Source organism: Cetorhinus maximus, chromosome 5, assembly GCF_964194155.1.
Source record: "Cetorhinus maximus chromosome 5, sCetMax3.hap1.1, whole genome shotgun sequence".
Lineage (NCBI taxonomy): Eukaryota > Metazoa > Chordata > Chondrichthyes > Lamniformes > Cetorhinidae > Cetorhinus > Cetorhinus maximus.
The window spans coordinates 49,695,885-49,718,678 of NC_135883.1; the positions used below are offsets into that span (position 1 = coordinate 49,695,885).

The window sequence follows — 22,794 nt, forward strand, 5'->3', positions numbered from 1 at the left end:
CTATACACGCTGGAATGGTACCTGCAGATTGGAAGGTAACAAATATAACCCCACTATTTAAGGAAGAGGGAGAGAGACAATGAGGAACTACAGACCTGTTAGCCTGACACCAGTAGTAGGGAAAATGTTAGAATCCATTATAAAGGGTGTGATAAGTGGATACTTGGATAATAATGATATGATTAGGCAGAGTCAACATAGATTTATGAAAGGGAAATTCATACTTAAACCTGTTGGAGTTTTTTGAGGATAAAACTAACAGAATAGATAAAGGGGACCCAGTAGATGTGCTGTATTTGGATTTTCAGAAGGCTTCTAATAAGGTTTCACATAGGAGGTTAGTAAGCAAAGTTAGAACACATGGGATTTGGGGTAAAATACTGGTATGGATTTAGAATTGGCTAATGACAGAAAACAGGAATTAGGAATGAATGGGTCATTCTCAGTATTGGCAAGCTGTGACTAGTGGGATACCACAAGGATCAATATTTGGGTCCCAGTTACACACAATCTACATCAATGATTTGGATGTGTGGACATTTTGCTTATGACACAACACGAGGTGGGTATGTGTATTGTGAGGATGTTGCAAGGAGGCTTCAAGGGGATTTGGACAGACTTAGTGAGTGGGCAAGAACATGGCAGACAGAAAGGTGGATAAGCGTCAGGTTATCTACTTTGATAGGAGGAATGGAGGTGCAGAGTATTTCTTAAATGGGGAGAGATTGGGAAGTGTTGATGTCCAAAGGGACCTGGATGTCCTTGGTTATAAGTCACTGAAAGCTAACATGCAGGTGCAGCAAGGAATTAGGATGGCAAATGGTATATTGGCCTTCATTGCAAGGAGATTTGAGTACAGGAGTAAAGATGTCTTGCTGCAATTGTATAGAGTCTGGGTGAGACCGCACCTGGAGTATTGTGTACAGTTTTGGTCTCCTTAGCTAAGGAAGGATATTCCTGTTAGAAACAATGTGCAGGGTTACGGGGAAAAGGCAGGAGATTGACATTAAGTTAAAATGTTCAGAGAGCTGATGCAGGCATGATGAGCCGAATGGCCTCCATCTTCACCATAACAATTCTGTGATATACTTGCCATAGAGGGAGTGCAACAGAGATTCACCAGGCTAATTCTTGGGATGGCAGGACTGTCCTATGAGGGGAGATTGAGGAGACTGGGTCTGTATTCTCTAGAGTTTAGAAGAATGAGAGGTGACCTAATGAAACTTACAAAGTTCCTACAGGGCTCGACAGGGTAGGCGCAGGAACAATGTTTCCCCTGGCTGATGAATATAGAAGTAAGGGACACAGTCTTAGAATAAAAAGCAGGCCATTTAGGACTGAGATGAGGAGGAATTTCTTCACTCAGAGGGTGGTGAATCTTTGCCCCAGAGGGCTGTAGAAGCTCAATCACTGAGCATGTTCAAGACAGAAATCGATAGATGTCTTGATATTAATGACATCAATGCATATTGGGATAATGTGCGAAAGTGGCGTTGAGAAAGATGATCAGCCATGGTCTAGTGGAATCGTAAAGCAGGCTCGAGGGGCTGAATGGCCTACTCCTGCTCCTATTTCCTACGTTCCTAGATCTAAAACACATTTAATATATGAAATATTTCATTTAACTTGATAGGGCACTGTTTAAATTGACCACATGAAATTCTCTGTGCAGATTGTTAATGCGGTCATTAACCCATTTGAATGAGTAATTTATTATATACAATGTGATTTGAGACATTCTTGAGGAAAATGATAAAGGTGCTCTATAAATGCAAAGCTTTCTTTTTTTTTATTCATTCGTGGAACGTGGGCTTCGCTGGCTGGGCCAGCATTTATTGCCCATCCCTAACTGCCCTTGAGAAGGCGTTGGTGAACTGCCTTCTTGAACCGCTGCAGTCCGTGTGGTGTAGGTACACCCACAGTGCTGTTAGGAAGGGAGTTCAACGATTTTGACCCAGCGACAGTGAAGGAGCGGCAATACATTTCCAAGTCAGGATGGGGAATGGCTTGGAGGGGAACTTCCAGGTGGTGGTGTTCCCATGCGTCTGCTGCCCTTGTCCTTCTAGGTGGTAGTGGTTGTGGGTTTGGAAGGTGCTGTCTAAGGAGCCTTGGTGAATTCCTGCAGTGCATCTTGTAGATGGTACACACTGCTGCTACTGTGCATTGGTGGTGGAGGGAGTGAATGTTTGTAGATGTGGTGCCAATCAAGCGGTCTGCTTTGTCCTGGACGGTGTCCAGCTTCTTCAGTGTTGTAGGAGCTGCACTCATCCAGGCAAATTCCATTACATTCCTGGATTGTGCCTTGTAGTCAGGAGGTGAGTTACTCGTTGCACGATTCCTAGCCTCTGACCTGCTCTTGTAGCAACAGTATTTATATGGCTAGTGCAGCTCAGTTTCTGGTCAATGGTAACCCCCCAGGATGTTGACAGTGGGGGATTCAGCGATGGTAATGCCATTAAAAATCAAGGGCCAATGGTTAGGTTCTCTCTTGTTGGAGATAGTTATTGCCTGACACTTGTGTGGCGCGAATGTTACTTGCCACTTGTCAGCCCAAAGCCTGGATAGTGTCCAGGTCTTGCTGCATTTGGACATGGACTGCTTCAGTATCTGAGGAGTCATGAATGGTGCTGAACATTGTGCAATCATCAGCGAACATCCCCACTTCTGACCTTATGGAAGGAAGGTCATTGATGAAGGAGCTGAAGATGGTTGGGCTGAGGACACTACCCTGAGGAACTCCTGCAGTGATGTCCTGGAACTGAGATGACTGACCTCCAACAACCACAACCATCTTCCTTTGTGCTAGGTATGCCTCCAATCAGCAGAGAGTTTTCCCCCTGATTCCAATTGACTCCAGTTTTGCCAGGGCTCCTTGATGCCACACTTGGTCAAATGCTGCCTTGGCGTCAAGGGCACTCTCACCTCACCTCGGGAGTTCAGCTCTTTTGTCCATGTTTGAACCAAGGCCATAATAAGGTCAGGAGCTAAGTGGCCCTGGTGGAATACAAACTGGGCGTCAGTAAGCAGGTTATTGCTAAGCAAGTGCTGCTTGATAGCACTGTTGACCCCTTCCATCACTTTACTGATGATTGATGGGGCGGTTTGGATTTGTCCTGCTTTTTGTGTACAGGACATACCTTGGCAATTTTCCACATAGCCAGGTAGATGCCAGTGTTGTAGCTCCATCTCATTGCCATTTAAAGGGATTTTCTGTGAACATATGTAATGGGACTAAGACCCCATGCTATATTATATATATATAATATATATATATCCTCATAGCTAATTTCTAAAATTTTAAAAACTAGACAAAGACCCCTTTTAAAATGGCTGAAGCTATGTCTATCTGGGACCCTAATTGGCAGTATAGCAGAAGTGTATGCCTCGTTATCTCCGAAGAGATGTTAACGGCCTCTGTGGGCTGCAGAGACCAAATTCAAAGGGAAATATGCAAAAGCCATCTACATTTCATAAACCAGGCCTGGCCAACCGGAGCCAATTTGTCTGCTAGGAAAAATGACCCTGCAACCTCCCGTTAAGACTTAAGGGTTGGAACATTAACAATCTTATGAGACAAATCCTTTGTCAAAGCCAAAATGGAGATGAGAGTCATGTGACATGACCTCCCTGCTCAACCCAACCCCCCTACCCAGCAGCACAGAAAGGAGGCTCTGCCCAGGTTTGAGTACATGGCCCCATTTACACTGCTTCTATTGGAACTTCTGAACTTCCGTTCCATCGCCTACAAGGCTGATTCATCTCTGCATGCCCATCTCATTGTGGAAGTCAACTTTACTGGGAAATTGAATTATCCAGCATCATTTTTCAACCTGCCGACCTCTGTGAAGGAATATGCCATTGGCCTTTGATTCTGGATTCTGGACACACCTGAAACACTAATTCTTTACTCTGTGGTCTTTGCCTTGTAACTCTTTCTCTATCCCTCTTTACTATATGAGTGAACAGGGGGCTACTTGGCGATCCCCCTCCTGCGTTTTGAGTGTGTGCAAATAAACTACCCTCTGAGTTCATCCTATCACGAGTTCGCTGTGGGGTTAATTAAAATTGGATCACACCAAAACTGAGGGGTTGGGAAATACGCCACCGCTTATAAAGTGGGAAATCGAAATTAAAACTCCTTTCTCTTTATGGGTGGATAGTAATAGGAGAAATCAGGGCTATTTAAATTAAACCCCCTCCTGATCGCAACACATATTAGTGTATACCTATGGCAATCACAGGGTGAAATCTCAATGCTCAGGGTGTGAGACAGTGTGAGGGAATATGAGAGATAGTACGAGACAGAGAGAAAGAGAGTGAGAGAGACTGAGAGAGTGCAAAAGAGAGAGTTCTCTGAGCAGTGACTGGGGATCATGATTGTACATTGCTGTTGGGAGGAGAGGTTATTATGTGCTACAAGATATAAAGCCCCAATTACTTTGTGTAGCAATCACTGTGGATTTGCCGTTTTCCTTCAAGAGCTGAAAGTGATTGGTTTGATAAGGGATTTAGTGTGGTTTCATTTTTGCTTTTCCATAAATCCAGCGAGTTTCTGATTACTGTACTCCAGGCTCACTTCAACTTTAATGCAGGCGGGATTGAAATATCCAGAGTGAAGCTTTTCACCTTCAGATTAATCCCTGTGATAGGATGACCAGTCCAATTTCTGATTGATTCAATACAGACTGGACTGGGTGTTGGGTGCTGGGGCCTGTAGCTCAGACAAGAGATGCTCAAGTAGCAGATGGCCGTGGAGTCTTTAAGAGTGGGAGATTAATCTCTGGGGCATTGCTGCAAGCAACTCAGGAAAAAAATAATAGCAACTAAAACAATTGTGTTTTATTCAATTGGCTTGAAACACTTTTGTTTATAAATACAAGACAATGGAGATTAAAGGCTGGGTAGCTCACACTGAAGAAGCATCCAATCAGGTACTGAAAAGTATTTTCACTTTCTGATTGGTGTAGAGCGCCGGTGCTTTGGGACCAATGGTAGAAACGCAGCGGCGGGCAAGTTGCAGGCAGGAAATCAATGCAATAACATTCAGGGGTACATTGAGCCAGAGCTGGCAGCATTAGTGATTTGAGAATGAGTTTGGTGCTGGGACTGCTATTTGGCCTGGTGATACTGTCAGTGTGAGTGCTATTTAACCTAATGGTTAATAACCTAATAACCTGATACTGTCAGTCTGAGTTTTTTTATTCATTCATGGGATGTGGGTTTTGCTGGCTGGGCCAGCATTTATTGCCCATTCCCAGTTGCCCTTGAGAAGGTGGTGGTGAGCTGCCTTCATGAACTGCTGCAATCCATGTGGTGTAGGTAGGGAGTTCCATGATTTTGACCCAGCGACAGTGAAGGAATGGTGATATATTTCCTGCAGTGCATCTTGTGGATGGTACACACTGCTACTAGTGTGCATCGATGGTAGAGGGAGTGAATGTTTGTGGATGTGGTGCCAATCAAGTGGGCTGCTTTGTTCTGGACTGTGTCAAGTGCTATTCAACGTGGCGATGCTGTAAGTGTAAATGCTATTCAACTTGATGATGCTGTCAGCGTGAGTGCTATTCAATCTGGTGATAGTGATAGTCTGAGTGCTATCCGACCTTGTGATGCTGTCAGTCTGAGCGCTATTCGACCTGGTGATGCTACCAGTCTGAGTGCACTTTAGCCTTGTGATGCTGTCAGTCTGAGTGCTATTCGACCTGGTGATGCTGACAGTGTGAGTGCTATTCGATTTGGTGATGCTGTCAGTCTGAGTGCTATTCAATCTGGTAATGCTGTCAGTCTGAGTGCTATTCGACTTGGTGATGCTGTCAGTCTGAGTGCTATTCGACCTGGTGATGCTGTCTGCCTGAGTGTGGTGCTGGGATAGATTTACGACGTTTATTGGTGGTTGTCAGATCTGAAAGTTTAAGCAGATCTGTATTCCTCTGAGTTTAGAAGAGCTAATTAAGTTTAAAGGATTTGATAGGGCAAATAGAGAGAAACTATTTCCACTGGTGTGGGGAGTCCAGGACAAGGGGGCAGAACCTATCTCACCTGCAGACAACTGATGCAGGGTGAGTGCAGTTGGGATGTCAGTCCTCTCTTACCATTTATCAGGAAATTTTAACTTGGAAAAACAATTCCAATATCACAAAGCATGCCATAATTGCAGGTCAGGATGTGGGAAAACCATTTGGTGTCAAAGTGCAGAGACTTGGCTGTGAAGATACAGAATTCTCTGAAGTAGGTAACAGTTCAGGAGGACAGGATTCTGTTGTCTGAAGACTCCTGATTATTGACAAACAGCAACAGCAACAATGAATCTGGCAATGTTGGAAATTCAAAACACAAGCAGAAAATGTTCGAAACACTCAGCCGATCAATAAAGTTCTGAGCCTTAAACATTCTTTTCACAAATGCTGCCTCTTTACCCAGTGGGTTCCAAGAAAAGAAAACCTTCAATATTCCTGAAACGGAGAAATGTTGCTGAAGTTTTTCATCTTGCACTCATCAGAACAAATGCAAGAATACCAAATTTCAAATAATCACAACAAGGGGGCCTATTGTTTCCCATTTGCTTTCTCCGTGGCTATGCCTTGGCCAGTCAAAGTCAACTTGCCAACCTATCAGTACCCTTTTCTCCTGTAGTATAAATTGTTGTGATAGTTTGAAATTTGGTATTTTTGTGTTTGTCCTGATGAGTGCAAGGTGAAAAGCTTCAGCAACTGGTCTTTCTTTTCAGTAATGTTTAACACATCATTAAGAGGATGCTTAGGCTGGACTGGACAAAACTTAGATTTCTGCCATAGGTTTAGTTCATGTGTACTGTACGAATGCAGCAACTTCACTTCATTCAAAGCATGTCAATGTGGAGCCCGATAGTGAGATGCCGCTAATGGCAGATCACAACCAGAAACATTTGGATATTTGAGTTTAACCCCACAGCTACCCCTGTCTTGGAGTTTCTGTATCATTCACTCTTAACTAATGGTGTGCACCATCAACTTCACCTTTACTCTGGCAGGGTGCTGGGTACTGACTGAGAGGCGAGCTGGGAATTTATGAAACAAGTCTCTCTTTGCAGTGAATGAAAGAATATCTCCTACAGTCCATTAACACAAACAGAAATTCCTGCTGGAAATCTGAAATAAAAACAGGAAATGCTGGAAGCACTCGCACGTCAGGCAGCATCTTCCAGTTCTGGTGCAAGGTCATCAAGCTGAAACATTAACTCTGTTTCTCTCTCCATGGAGGCTGCCTGACCTGCTGAGATTTTGCAGCATTTTCTGGTTTTATGTCACTCAGTCCATTATTGGAAATCTTTAGAGCTTGATTTTTTAAACTGGTGTCACAAAAGGCTTTAGGATTAGTTTCACAGTGTGAATTAAACTCTCAGGTCAAGGCAACACGTTTGGTTTGCAAAGCAATATTCCCTTTATAACCTCCTCTCTCATCCCCATTGACCCTGCTCCCTGACAGGTTTTTCGGGGGTTAGGAGCCAATGAGCTGATGAACCCAGTCCAGGGTGCACCTGTGGGGTTGGCTGAGAGCAGCAACCCCAGATTCTTGCCAGCGAGCCAGGAATTCTGGCCTGTGGCACAGTCTCTGTACCTGGAGAAGTGTTGTCGGCACATCATTAGAGAGACCAACATAGGAGAGAGTACCTTGGAGAACTGGGGGACTAGGTGCAGTGGCTGCCGATGCAGCTTTTAGGTACGGTTTCCAACCCTTCAAGATTGCCAAATGATCAACTCAGGAACAAAGTCATAGAAACATGCAATACAAAATGTGGTATTTTCTACAGTTTAGCTTCTTAGTTATTAGAGTATAGGAAATAGAAAGGTGGGTTGGGGGGCTGTTTGACCAGGGGGTGAGGTCATCCTGTGATGAAACCTCCAGGATTATTCACAACTAGAGTTGGCATTAATGACCTAGTTAGTCGGTTGAATATAGATTAATCAAAAATCCTCCTATGTTTCCTACAGCATTTCAGAATCACAGAATTATTTCATCACAGGAGGCGGCTATTCAGCCTGTCATGTCTGTGCTAGCTCACCAAAGGGACACTGTACTTAGTGCCACTCCCCGGCCTTCTCCCCATAGCCCTGCACATTCTTCTTTCTCAGATAATGAGACAATTCCCTCGAGTGCTTCGATTGAGTCTGACTCCTCCACCATTGGTCTCTTTAGAAATGTGTGCACCAATTCTTTGAGGGAAGCATTTGGGTGCCAGGGGTACAATTCCAACTTTACTGTCAACCATACTGCTTCAGATAAGCAGTCTTCTAATCTCCGCCCCCAGCACTCTGAGAGTGAGTGTGTGTGTGTATGTGTGTGTATAACCCTTCAGACCTGCCATCCAACTTCCAACTTGACCCTTTCGTTCTCCAATATTCCTAAATCTACCCCCATGCAACCCCAAAATTCAGGGTGACTCTGGCAGAGGTTGCGGTGGGGGGTAAGCAGGAATCGCACCATTCAAAACATTTAATCTTCAGGGGCAATGTTTGTGTCACCACATAGGGATACAAGACAATTGCCAGTTGCAGGTTTCAGGAACTCCTTGTGAGTTCAAACTTCTTGTTGTTCAAAACAGGTTTTTAAAGAGCACCCTGGAGCTTTATTGTGAGGTGGACGATGCGTGATATGATGAAACATTTAGACCATCAGCAGTTTGGTAATAGACAGGAATTATTCACAGTCCATTGCCTTGTGGATCTCCTCAATCAGCAATATCTTTTCCTGACAAACAGAAAACATCAACAACAGTAGTGCTAACTGATTATAGCAAAGCATTTGACCACGTAGATCATAACATTACAATCATCGGTCTCCTTCAATTAGGAGTGAGCCTGTCATGTGTATACTGGATCTTGGACTTTACTAATTATTGATAACAATGTTTTTGATATGAATTGAGTACAGGTAATTCCAGTTGGATAATGCTACACATGGGGGTCCCACAAGGAACCACATTAGGCCCTATTATAATTTTTAGCCATCATAAACAATGCCTGTACTGATATCACCATGCCTCCTCATCGCTATAAACATGTGGATGACCTGACCCTTTAGTATCGTTATCAGGGCGACGCATCTCACATGCTGGGCCAATCACTTTGTTGAGTCAATGGGCAACAGCGAATCACATGAGACTGAATCCATAAACGTGAAACGCTTTTGAATTGTTTTGTGCACAACCACCCAGATCCCCTCTCATCAACTTAAGACAATGCTGAGATTGCAAAACAAGCCTGCATTAAACTGTTAGGAATCTACATTCAGAGTGACCTCAAATGTGTGTGATCTCAATGTGATCTCAAGCATGGGAAATGCTTAAGAGAGCAAATGGAAGACTTCACAGGGTGCATCTTCTCAAGCATCACAATGTATCTCAATCTGACCGATTCACTGTGTTTAATAGTTATGTAAATCCCAGTGTTGAATACGCAGTGTCTGTTTGGAATGCTGGACTTACCAAAGAGCATGTGAATAAGCTCAAAAGCATTTAGAAACAAGCACTGAAACTGATCCTCAGTCACACATACCAAAACTACTCTGACACAATTGAACAACTGAATATGTGATCCCCCTGCTGAAAGGTGGAAAAAGCTCTGGACTTCACTAGAAAACTCTGGAATCCCACCTCCCATTGCCACTAGCTCTTACCACAACCACACGAAAGTTAATGTGCGATAGAATTAAAGTGAAAAGACATCATTCCACAAATAAGACATAGAATGAATAGACTGTGAGACAGCCTGATCCCCTACTTCATAAAACTCATAAATAACATGTAAATGATGGAGAATTTAATGTACTCAACCTGACAACAGATGATCGGTGGACTTTAATACAAAATGCAGAATGCAGGAGATGTTTCATTTCTATTCTGTAAATTAAAGAAACTCACATGTGCAACGTAATGATTTGTATGCTGAAATATTCACAATTGTGCAATCTTTATTATTTTAGGCTATTTTTATTTTAATGATTGTCTATAGCTATGTTATGAATTATTACTACTTTTCAAATTTGTATCCTCATCACAATTCAACACCCATTGCCATGACAATTTTTCAATAAACCAGTTATCTATTTATCTATTACCCAGAGCAACAGGGGGTGACTGGACACTCACTTATCTAAAACACTTGGCCATGCTGTAGATTGATACAAACACAACCTGAAGGCAATGTAAAGACCTGGGTACCAACAGACAAAAGAAGATAGACAGACACACACACACCCACATTGTCATGTACAGAATGGGCCCAGATGTTAAAAACAATCTTCCACTCTCACGTTGAATCACTGAGAAGGAGGCTCCTCGGCCCATCATGCCTGTGCTGACTCTTTCAAAGTGATATCCAATTAGTTCTGTTCCCCTGCTCCTTTCCCACAGCTCTGCAAAAACCCACACACATGTACAAATCCAATGTCTCTCACAAACACACATGTACAACCCCAACCTCTCACACACATATACGACCCCAATCTCTCTGACATACATATTTACAATCCTAATCTCTTTCTCACACACATATACAATCCAATCCGACAAGTTGCTGCAGTGCATCTTGTGGGTGGCATGTATACATTACTGCCACCTTGCGTCAGTGGTGGAGGGAGTGAATGTTGAAGGTGGTGGATGGGGTGCTAATCCAGCGAACTGCTTTGTCCTCATTGGTGTCGAACTTCTTGAGTGTTGTTGGAGCTGCACTCATCCAGACAAGTGGGGATTTTCCATCACGCTCCTGACTTGTGTCTTGTAGATGGTAGAGGGGCTTTGGGGAGTCAGGAGGTGAGTTAGTCACCACAGGATTCCCAGCTTCTGACCTGCTCTTGTAGCAACAGTACTTCTATGGCCAGTCCAGTTCAGTTTCTGGTCAATGGTAACCTCCAGGATGTTGATAGTGGGGGATTTAGTGATGGTAATGCGATTGAATGTCAAGGGGCAATGATAAGATTGTCTTGTTGTAGATGGTCATTGCCTGACACTTGTGTGGCATGAATGTTACTTGCCACTTGACAGCCCAAGTTTGGCTATTGTCCAGGTCTTGCTGCATCTGGACATGGACTGCTTCAGTATCTGAGGGGTCGCGAATGGTGTTGAACATTGTGCAATCATCAGCCAACATCCCCACTTCTGACCTTATGATGGAGGAAAGATCATTGATGAAGCAGTTGAAGATGGTTGGGCTGAGGACACTACCCTGAGGAACTCCTGCAGTGATGTCCTAGAGCTGAGATGACTGACCTCCAACAACCACAACCATCTTCCTTTGTGCTAGGTATGACTCCAACCAACAGAGTTCTCCCCCGGATTCCCATTGACTCCAGTTTTGCTAGGGCTCCTTGATGCCACGCTTGGTCAAATGCTGCCTTGATGTCAAGGGCAATCACTCTCACCTCACCTCTGGAGTTCAGCTCTTTTTTCCATGTTTGAACCAAGGCTATAATGAGGTTAGAAGCTGAGTGACCCTGGCAGAACCCAAACTGAGCATCAGTGAGCAGGTTATTGCTAATCCAGTGCCGCTTGATAGCACTGTTGATGACCCCTTCCATTACTTTACTGATGATCAAGAGTAGATTGATGGGGTGGCAATTGGCCAAGTTGGATTTGTCCTGCTTTTCGTGTACAGAACATACTTGGGCAATTTTCCACATAACTGGGTGGATGCCAGTGTTGTAGCTGTGCTGGAACAGCTTGGCTAGGGGCGTGGCATGTTCTGGAGCACAAGTCTTCAGTATTATTGCCGGAATATTGTCAGGGCCTATAGCTTTTGTGGTATCCAGTGCCTTCAGCTGTTTCTTGAATTGTAGAGTTAATTAAATAAGCTGAAAACTGGCATCTGTGCTGCTGGGGACCTCTGAAGGAGGCCGAGATGTGGATTATCCACTCGGCACTTCTGGCTGAAGATTGGTGCAAATGCTTCAGTCTTATCTTTTGCACTGATGTGCTGGGCTCCCCCATCATTGAGGATGGGGCTATTTGTGAAGCCTCCTCCTCCAGTGAGTTGTTTAATTGTCCACCACCATTCACGACTGGATGTGGCAGGACTGCCGAGCTTAGACCTGACCCATTGGTTGTGGGATCACTTAGCCCTGTCTATCACTTGCTGCTTATGCTGTTTGGCACGCAAGTAGTCCTGTGTTGTAGCTTCACCAGGTTGACGCCTCATTTTTAAGTATGCCTGGTGCTGCTACTGGCATGCCCTCCTGCACTCTTCATTGAACCAGAGTTGATCCCCTGGCTTGATGGTAATTGTAGAGTGGGGGATATGCTGGGCCATAAGGTTACAGATTGTGTTTGAGTACAATTCTGCTGCTGCTGATGGCCCACAGCGCCTCATGGATGCACAGTCTTGAGCTGTTCGAAATCTATCCCATTTAGCACAGTGGCGGTGCCCCACAAAACAATAGAGGGTATCTTCAATGTGAAGGCGGGACTTCGTCTCCACAATGACTGTGTGGTGGTCACTTCTACTAATACTGTCATGGACAGATGCATCTGCGGCAGGCAGGTTGGTGAGGGTGAGGTTAAGTATGTTTTTACCTCTTGTTGGTTCCCTCACCACCTGCCGCTGACCCAGTCTAGCAGCTATGTCTTTTAGGACCTGGCCAGCTTGGTCTGTGGTGGTGTTACCGAGCCACTCTTGGTGATGGACATTGAAGTCCCCCACCCAGAGTACATTCTGTGTCCTTGCCACCATCAGTGCTTTCAGCAAGTGATGTTCAACATGGAGGAGTACTGATTCATCAGTTGAGGGAGAGTGGTACATGGCAATCAGCAGGAGGTTTCCTTGCCTGTTTGACCTGATGCCATAAAATTTCATGGGAGCCAGAGTCAATGTTGAGGACTCCCAGGGTAACTCCCCCCTGACTGTACACCACTGTGACACCAATCCTGCTGGGTCTTATCCAGGGATGGCAATGGTGGTGTCTGTACATGATTTGTAAAGTATGATTCCGTGAGGATGACTATGTCAGGCTGTTCCTTGACTAGTCTGAGAGACAGCTCTCCCATTTGACACTACCCCCCAGATTTTAGTAAGGAGGACTTTATAGGGTTGACAGGGCTTGGTTTGCAGTTGTCGTTTGTCAGTGCCTAGGTCGGTGCCGGGCGGTCCATCTGGTTTCATTCCTTTTTATTGACTTTTTAGCGGTTTCACACAACTGAGTGCCTTGCTCGGCCATTTCAGAATCAACCACATAACTGCAGATCTGGAGTCCCATGTAGGTGAGGACATTAGTGAACCAGATGGGTTTTTATGACAATCGACAATGATTTCATGGTCATCATTAGACTTTTAATTCCAGATTTTTATTGAATTCAAATTCCACCATCATGCCTGTATTTGAACCTGGGTCCCCAGAACATTACCCTGGGTCTCTGGATTACCAGTCCAGTGACAGTACCACTACTCCACCACCTCCCCTAGATGCTAGGGAGCTCAGAAGGAGACCGAGATAGATCTTCCAGTCGGCAGTTCTCTTTTGCACTACTGTGCTTGGCTCCCCCATCATCAATGATGGGGGTATTTGTGGGGCCTCCTCCTCCAGTGAGTTGTTTAATTGTTCATCATCATTCACAGCTAGATGTGGCAGGACTGCAGAGCTTAGATCTGATTCGTTGAATGTGGGATTGTTTAGCTAGTCTATTACTTGCTGCTTATGCTGTTTGGCACACAAGTAGTCCTGTGTTATAGCTTCACCAGGTTGACACCTCATTTTTAGGTATGCCTGGTGCTGCTCCTGGCATGCTCTCCTGCACTCTTCATTGAACCAGGGTTGATACCCTGGCTTGGTGGTAATGATAGAGTGGAGGATCTGTCGGGCCATGAGGTTACAGGTTGTGGTTGAGTACAATTCCACTGCTGCTGACGGACCCACAGACCCTCACAGATGCCCAGCCCTGAGTTGCTAGATCTGTTCAAAATCTATCCCATTTAGCACAGTGGTAGCGCCACACAACATGAGGGATGGTATCCTCAACATGACGATGGGACTTCAACTCCAGAAGAACTGTGCTGTGATCACTTCTACCAATACTGTCATGGACAGATGCATCTGTGACATGCAGATGGTGAGAATGAGTCAAGCATGTTTTATACAACATATAGAACCCCAGTGTCTGTCTCACACAAATATACAACCCCAATCTCTCTGTCACACACACACAACCCCAATCTCGCTCACACACAAATATACAACCCCAATCTCTCTCTCGCACACAAAAATGACACCCAACTCTCACAGAAACTCATCTAAAACCTTAATCTCACTCTCACACACACATTTACAACTCCAATCTCTCTCCCTCACATATATTTACAATCTGATCTCTCTTAAACACACACACATATATATATATATATATATAACCCCAATCTCTCTCACATACATACATACAACTCCAGTCTCACTCACACACATGTACAATCCCAATCTCTCTCTTACAAACATATACAAACCCAATCTCTCACATTTATACAACCCTAATCTCTCTCTCACACACATATGCAACCTCACAGCCTCTCTACACAAAGCCAACCTCTTCACCATACACACAGTCAGTCTCAACTAGACGGACACAAACTCACCAGCCAGTGTCTCTTAAATATACAAACAGGGATATTCACTGTTCCCAGTACACAATCTCTTACACACATACGCACACACACATTGTTACCCAAGCGATCGCACAACTGCACACTGCTGGCACATCCTCTGTAAGAAAGAAGCTTTGTGTGAAGCTTTCTCAATCAAATTACTGAGCACTGGGATAAAAGGAAATAATTATAAAGATGCACTTAGATTAGAAACCAGAAGAGCGTATGAAGGACACACGAATCGGTGAAAGATGAACCACGGAGAGGGCTAAAGTTAGCAGAGGGAATGGTAATTGAAAGTAGAAAAATGAAACTAAATAAAGAAAAAATGTGTGAACTAGATTCTTGAACGGATAAGCAGAAAGAAATGGAGAACAGCAATAGGTTAGGAAATAGAAAGACGGAGAGCATGAACTGTGAGGCAGACTGGTGATAGAAACTGCCAGAGCTGGGCAAAGTGAAGAGGGAGGATCCAAGGATAGACATAGAAAGAGTGAAGCAGAAGAGACAGACAGTATGGATGGGTGAGGATAACGACAGACAGGATGCAGAGAGCAGGTCCAGTGAGAATAGCAAATGTGCAGAATAGGAATGTTCAGATAGAGTGGGGGAACGAGCGAGATACATTTTGCAAGGATAGAGAGAATACAGATAGAAAAAGCAGTCATAGAGAGAAAGTTCAGGGAATTAAGGCTGAGAGTGCACAGAGTGGAGAAAGGGAGAGAATGCAAAGATAAATCCAGGGAGAAATCAATGACGGAATGCAGAAACAGAGAGCATGTGGAGAGAGAATTCATATCTTGTATAGACAAGAGATATCCTTATGTATAGATAGAGATGGTGCAGAGGCAGATGCTAGACACAGATTGAAATAGGCACTGCAGAAATAGAGAGACTGCAGAGCTGGATATAATGCAGAGAATACAGGCACTGAGATAAGAAAAACAAAGAAATACAGATAGAGAGAGCGAATACATCGACAGAAAGAGGGAGAGAATACATTGACAGAGAAAGAATACATTGACAGAAAGAGAGCGGGCGAATACAGACAGTGAGAGAGAATACGGAGACAGAAAGAGAGAGAAAGAGAGAACACAGAGATAGAAAGCGAGAGAGAATACAGCGAGACGGAATAGAGACGCAAAGAACGTGAATACAAAGAGAGAGAGAGAGAGAGAGAGAGAAATAGAATACAGAGAGAATACAGAGCCAGAGAGAATAAAATGGAGAGAGAGAGGATGAAGACAGCAAGACAGGCTACAGAGACAGAGAGAGAGACAGCGAGAGAGAGAGCATACAGAGACAGCAAGAGAGAGAGAGAATACAGGGGCAGCGAGAGAGACAGAGAATAGAGAGACAGCGAGAGAGAGAGAGAGAGAGAGAGAATACAGAGACAGCGAGAGAGAGAATACAGAGACAGCGAGAGAGAGAATACAGAGACAGCGAGAGAGAGAATACAGAGACAGCGAGAGAGAGAGAGAATACAGACACAGAGAGAGGGAGAAATAATAGAGACAGGCACAGAAAGAGAGAATACAAAGACAGCAAGAGAGAGAGGGACATAGAGAGACAGGGAGAGAGACAGTGAAAGGGAGAGAGGATATAGAGACAGAGAGAGAGAGGGAAATAATACAGAGACAGAGAGAGAATAGGTGATACAGAATGAGAAGAGGGAGGGCGTGGTAATGTAGTGACAGTGTGGGCTTAGAGTACTGGGGAGTATATTCACTGAAGGGTATATTCACTGGGGCAGAACATTCACTGAGGAGCATATATACTGAAGGATATATTCACTGAGGGGCATATTCACTGAGGGGTATCTTTATTGGGGAATATATTCACTGGGAAATACATTTACTTGAAGGATATATTCAAAGAAGAGTATATTTATTGGGGAGTTTATTCACTGGGGAGTATCTTTACTGGGGAATATCTTTACTGGGGGTATATTCACTGAGGGGCATATTCAATGAAGAGTATCTTTACTGGGGAGTATATTCACCGAGGAGCATATTTTTACTCAGGAGTATATTCACTGAAGGGTATCTTTACTGATGGGTATATTCACTGAAGGGTATCTTTACTGAAGATATATTCAAAGAAGAGTATATTTATTGGGGAGTTCATTCACTGGGGAGTATCTTTACTGGGGAGTATCTTTACTGAGGGGTATATTCACTGAGGAGCATATTTTTACTCGGGAGTACATTCACTAAAGGGTATCTTTACTGGGGAATATATTTACTTGAAGGATATATTCAAAGAAGAGTATATTTATTGGGGAGTTCATTCACTGGGGAGTATCTTAACTGAAGGGTATATTCACTGAGGGGCATATTCAATGAAGAGTGTCTTTACTGAGGGGTATATACACTGGGTAGTATATTCACTGGGGAGTATATTTACTGATGGATATATTCAAAGAAGGGTATATTCACTGGGGAGTATATTCACTGAAGGGTATATTCACTGAAGGGTATATTCAAATAAGAGTATATTTATTAGGGAGTTTATTCACTGGAGAGTATCTTTACTGGGGGGCATATTCATTGAGGGGTTTCTTTACTGGGGAGTATATTCACTGAAAGGTATATTTACTGAGGAGTATATTCACTGAGGGGTTTCCTTACTGGGGAGTATATTCACTGAAGCGTATATTTACTGGGGGGTATATTCACTGGGGAGTATATTTACTGAAAGATATATTCAATGAAGAGTGTCTTTACTGGGGAGTATATTCACTGAGAGGTATATTCACTGGGGAGTATATTCACTGAGGGGTATCTTTACTGGGGAGTATATTCACTGCAGGGTATATTCCAAAAAGAGTATATTTATTGGGGATTTCCTGAATGTCTTTGGATTTCCAGTATCCACAGTTTTTTACTTTTATCTTAATATTTATTGGGGAGTTTATTCACTGAAGGGTATATTCACTGAAGGGTATATTCACTGAGGGGTATATTGGAAGAAGAATATATTTATAGGGGAGTTTCTTTACTGGGGCATATCTTTACTGAGGGGTATGTTCAATGAAGGGCATGTTCACTGAAGGGCATCTTTACAGGGGAGTATATTCACTGAGGGGCATATTCAGTGAGGGGCATATTCACTGAGGGGATTCCTTACTTGGGAGCATATTCACTGAGGGATATATTTACTGGGGAGTATATTCACAGGGGAGTATATTTACTGAAGGATATATTCAAAGAAGAGTATATTTATTGGGGAGTTTATTCACGGGGGAGTATCTTTACTGAGGGGTATATTCACTGACGGATTTCTTTACTGGGGAGTATATTCACTGAGGGGTATCTTTACTGGGGAGTATATTCACTGAGGGGTATCTTTACTGGGGAGTACATTCACTGAAGGGTATATTTACTGGGCAGGATATTCACTGAAGGGTATATTTACTGGGGAGTATATTCACTGAGGGGCATATTCACTGAGGGGCATATTTACTGGGGAGTATATTTACTGAAGGATATATTCAAAGAAGAGTATATTTATTGGGGAGTTTATTCACTGGGGAGTATCTTTACTGAGGGGCATGTTCACTGAGCGGTTTCTTTACTGTGGAGCATATTCACTGAGGGGTATCTTTACTGGGGAGTATATTTACTGAAGGATATATTCAAAGAAGAGTATATTTATTGGGGCGATTATTCACTGGGGAGTATCTTTACTGAGGGGCATGCTCACTAAGGGGTTTCTTTACTGGGGAGTGTATTCACTGAGGGGTAGCTTTACTGGGTAATATATTCACTGAATGATATATTTACTGGGCAGTATATTTACTGAATGATATATTCAATGAAGAATATATTTATTGGGGAGTTCATTCACTGGGGAGTATCTTTACTAAGGAGTATCTTTACTAAGGAGTATCTTTACTAAGGGGTATATTCAATGAGGGGTTTCTCACTGGGGAGTGTATTCACTGAGGGGTTTCTTTACTGGGGAGTATATTTACTGAAGGTTGTACTTTTTTGGGGAGTATCTTTTCTGGGAGTCTATTCACTGGGTAGTATATTCACTGGGGAGTATATTCACTGGGGGGGGGGGGGCATATTCACTGGGGGGCATATTCACTGGGGGGCATGTTCACTGAGGGGTATATTCACCGGGGGGATATATTCACCGAGGGGTATATTCATTGAGGGGCAAATTCACTATAAAGCTGCTATTTACCTCCTGGAATAGTTCGAGGCTGTAAGTGTTGTCATCATCGGCGAAGAAGACCACCCCGGAGTTGTGGAAGGACCTGTTCCTGCGGACCCAGCGCAGCCCCTCATTCCTTTGCTCGGTAGCTCGGGGTAAGCCTGCCCGCTTGTACCTCCGGGGGGTTTGCACATGGAGCTGGGTGTAGGAAGGAATTCCCGAGTGTGCCAACAGGTCACTCACCAGGCGGCTCCTGAAAGCGGAATCTTCCACCAGGACCCAGTGGAAATGGTCGAGCTGGCGGAAGGTGTTAGCCAGCCGGGTGAGCTCAGCTTTCTGCACCGGTCTGCTGTAGGTCGGCGTGATTGCATAAATGGTGGGGACTGACTGGTTAGAAACTGGCTCCAAGCGAGGCAGCCCGGGATTCCTGGAGAGCTGGGATGAAGGGAGAGGGCTCCGGATAGAGGGTCTTCCCGGGTCAATCTCCAGCACAATGAAAACAATCAGGACCCAGGTCAGGATGAGGAAGAAACGAGCGAAGAGAGATTTCATAATGTGTCCACTGACCGAGAAGTCAGGCTGCTTGGATACTTCATCATATTTTCTTTCGAACAAAGACACGGAGTTGTTGCAGTGAAGAATCCTGCCTGGAGTTGCTATTACTTCCAGCAATGCATTGTCACACGATTACAACATCCACACAGAGAGGGGGGGAGAGAGAGAGAAAAACCACCAGTTAACCCGCCTTGTGCCGGAGAGAGGGAGATAGAGAGAGGGATGGCAGGAGTGGAAGATTGGTTTCCTGCTTCACGTCAGTATCAGGAGGGGGAAATGGAGAGATCTCCGCGTCTTTGTCACTATCCAATCAATACAGGAGCATCGCTTCCACAAACAGACAAGGGCAGCAGGCAGGTTCACCGTTTAAAACAAACGAGAGATATTTCTAAAAGCAGCGTGTCCCCTTCGGGAGTTCCGCTTTTTGAGTTGTTTCAGCAATCAGGATTTTAGGCAGGTTTTATTCTGAGGCAGATCCAAATGTCCAGAGGGTTGTAAATGTACCCCAGCAATTGCTGCATGGGTTTGGTGATGACGGTCAGGACTCATGCTCTAAATCCTCATGCTCATGGAGGGGCTGAGTGAAGTTAATGCACCCTAACCCTTATCCACCTCATTGTAAGGTCATTAAGAAGTTGCAGGAACGTTGGTTTGGGGGAGGTGGGGCGGACATAAAGGAGGAAGTCTTCTAAATTCGCAAAAAAACCCTACATTTTCCTTTGTGCTTTTACTGTTTACCTCCTTCCAATCTGTGGTTTACTATACTGCTATCACTCTCTGCTACTGCCAAGCCAATCTGAGATTCCGAATTCACAAAATTGGGGACTATATTTGACCCGAGACAGGAAGGCAGCGCTGTAAAACATAGCACAAGCAGAATGAATATGCAGTATGTTTATTCAATCTCGCGCTAGTAGGCAGTAGTCAAACATGGTTCAGCTTTAGGTGTGTCCCATTAGTTCAAATTGCCCGTGTAATTGGCTGTAGGGAATACAGATCGGGAGTGTAATTGTGTCCAAGCAGAACAGTAGACTTTTCTATTTCAATAACTGGTTGTCATGTGTTATTTTCTTGTTTCTATTTGCTTTTGGTTTCTGACGGTGCTCTCTGACCCTCAGTCCAACATTCCCAATGGATTGCCTCACCCGCCCCTTCCCAATCCTTCTAAAGTGTGTCTGAGAGGGAAGGTGTTGTGCAGTAGGATACCTGGCTGCTGCAAATAGTAGAGGAACCTGCATTCTGTTAGGGTCTTCAGGCCAGTGCTTGGAATTCACCTCGGCTTTATTCAGGACAATTTGTTTTAATCAACGAGTCTTTCCCAATATTATCAGCTTGGCAGACACAATATGTGAACTGTATTGTCAAACACCTCTGTTTAAAAACAAATAAATTGTAAGGATTCGCTCGGTAGTACAGAATTTGAGTACTGCTGAAAAAAAAGACATGTTGTTGAACCTTTTCCTCTTGTACTCATCAGGACAGCTGGCGAGAAGTTATCACCAATAGAGGTAACAACAATTTATAGTGCATGAGAAGAGAGTGCTGATTGGTTGGCAAGTGGACTCTGATTGGTAGAAGTGTTGCCATGGAGAATGCAGCAAAGTTAACTGTTTACTGCCAAGCTTTTGTTTGAAATTCAAACCAGGCAGGTAGATTCTGATTGGTCAAAGCATTGCCATGGGGAATGAACCAGGGAACGGTGGTCCATCAAGCTTTTGTTTAGTGATAGCAATGCTGTGTTCATGTGCTCGTTTGACACTGCTAGCCTATTCACTAATGTTCCATTCAAGGAAACCATAAATGTTTGCACCGTGTTACTATATCATGGCGATCTAGATGCAGCCCTGTTGTCTGAATCTGCATTCATTGAACTTATGAACTTAGCAGCCCATGCGATTCAGTTCAGTTTTAATGACACCATGTTTGCCCAAATAGATGATGTTGCCATGGAATCCCCTCTAGGCCCAGCTCTCGCAAACATCTTCATCTGTTTCCACGAGGAACAATGATTGAATGACCCCTAACATCCTACCCTGCGCATATTTTCAATATGTGGATGATATGTTTGGTGTGTTTAAATCTGCAGCTGCATGTAAAAGTTTCCTTTCACACCTTAATGGGCTCCATCCTGCGCTCAAAATCACCTTTGAAATGGAGCAGTCAAACATTCCTCGATGTGCTAGTCGAGAAATCTGCCAATGGGTTCTCTACTGCTGTCTACCGCAAGCCCAACTTCACTGGTCAATATACACATTGAGATTCTTACAGTTCCACACACCATAAGATTGGCCTCATCAGCAACCTCATAAATAGGGCCCAAGCCATCTGCTCACCAAGTAAGTTTGATGCTGAAATAGGATGCACCAATGGCATCCTGTGGGATAATGGCTAGCCCGATCAGATATATTAGTGATTTATATCACTGTATATCATGCAAACTCATGAATGGACCTAACGCCACCACTTTTGGTCCTGAAGAGTGCCCAGTCTACCTCAGATTACCCCGGAAGGGCAAAGTATCTCAAAAATTTGGACAACAGGTGAGGCTAGCTGTTTCACGCTGTTACTATGCAGTCACAACATGATTGGTATCCTCCATTAACAGAATGCTGCCATCAAGCCAAAAAGACTTTCTGCCTATCACATAAATTAATAATGTGGTATATGAATTTCAGTGTTGGTGTGATGCCAGGCATGTAGGCCATACATCCCAACAACTGGTGGATATCAAACAACACATCCCTTTGGCTGTTCGCAATGGGCAAATTACTGACTGTACCCAACCAATCCATGTTTGCAAAGTCTAACATTAGATATGAATCCGTGATTGGACAACATTTGCTAAACAATCCTGATTGTGCTAAGGATTACATTGAAAACCAATTTAAGATTATCAATTGGGCTCGCAGTATGGCTCACTTACACATGCTAGAAGGCACATATATTCATACACTGTCCTTTGCAGACAGAAGGAGCATGTCTATGCATCATGCCTCTTTCAACTAACAAAAGCTTGGTGGACCACCATTCCCTGGTTCATTCCCCATGGCAATGCCTTGGCCAATCAGAGTCAACCTGCCTGGTTTGAATTTCAAACAAAAGCTTGGTAGTTAACTGTTCTCTGCTGCATTCTCCATTGCAAAGCCTCTATCAATCAGAATCCACTTGCCAACCAATCAGCACTCTCCTCTCATGCAGTATAAGTTGTCATTCCCTTTACTATTGATTTATTTTGCATAGCTGTCCTGATGAATGCAAGACAAAAAGCTTTGATAGAATGTCTCTTTTTTCAGCAAAGCTCAAATATATTTTCTCCTGAATCTGTGCCGACCATAGTTTTTACAAATTTCCTGGCTGCAAGGAAAAACTTGGCAATGCCAAACCTCACAGAAACGCAGCACTTGTCACTTTCTATCTGAGGAGGATATCCCATCATTTCATCTAAGAATGATTTAATTTATCTTCCATGAAAAAA

At 43.8% G+C, this 22,794-nt stretch overlaps 1 protein-coding gene across 1 annotated transcript in view; it reads right to left on the reverse strand.

The window, feature by feature from the left end:
• b3gat2 (beta-1,3-glucuronyltransferase 2 (glucuronosyltransferase S)) overlaps window positions 1-19,764 on the reverse strand; it is a 194,926-nt gene extending 175,162 nt beyond the window's left edge. The window contains exon 1 of the mRNA XM_078541861.1: window positions 18,795-19,764. Coding sequence (XP_078397987.1) covers window positions 18,795-19,316 — 522 coding nt within the window. The 5' untranslated portion in view covers window positions 19,317-19,764. The remainder of the gene's footprint in view (window positions 1-18,794) is intronic.
• Window positions 19,765-22,794: the final 3,030 nt, after the last annotated feature.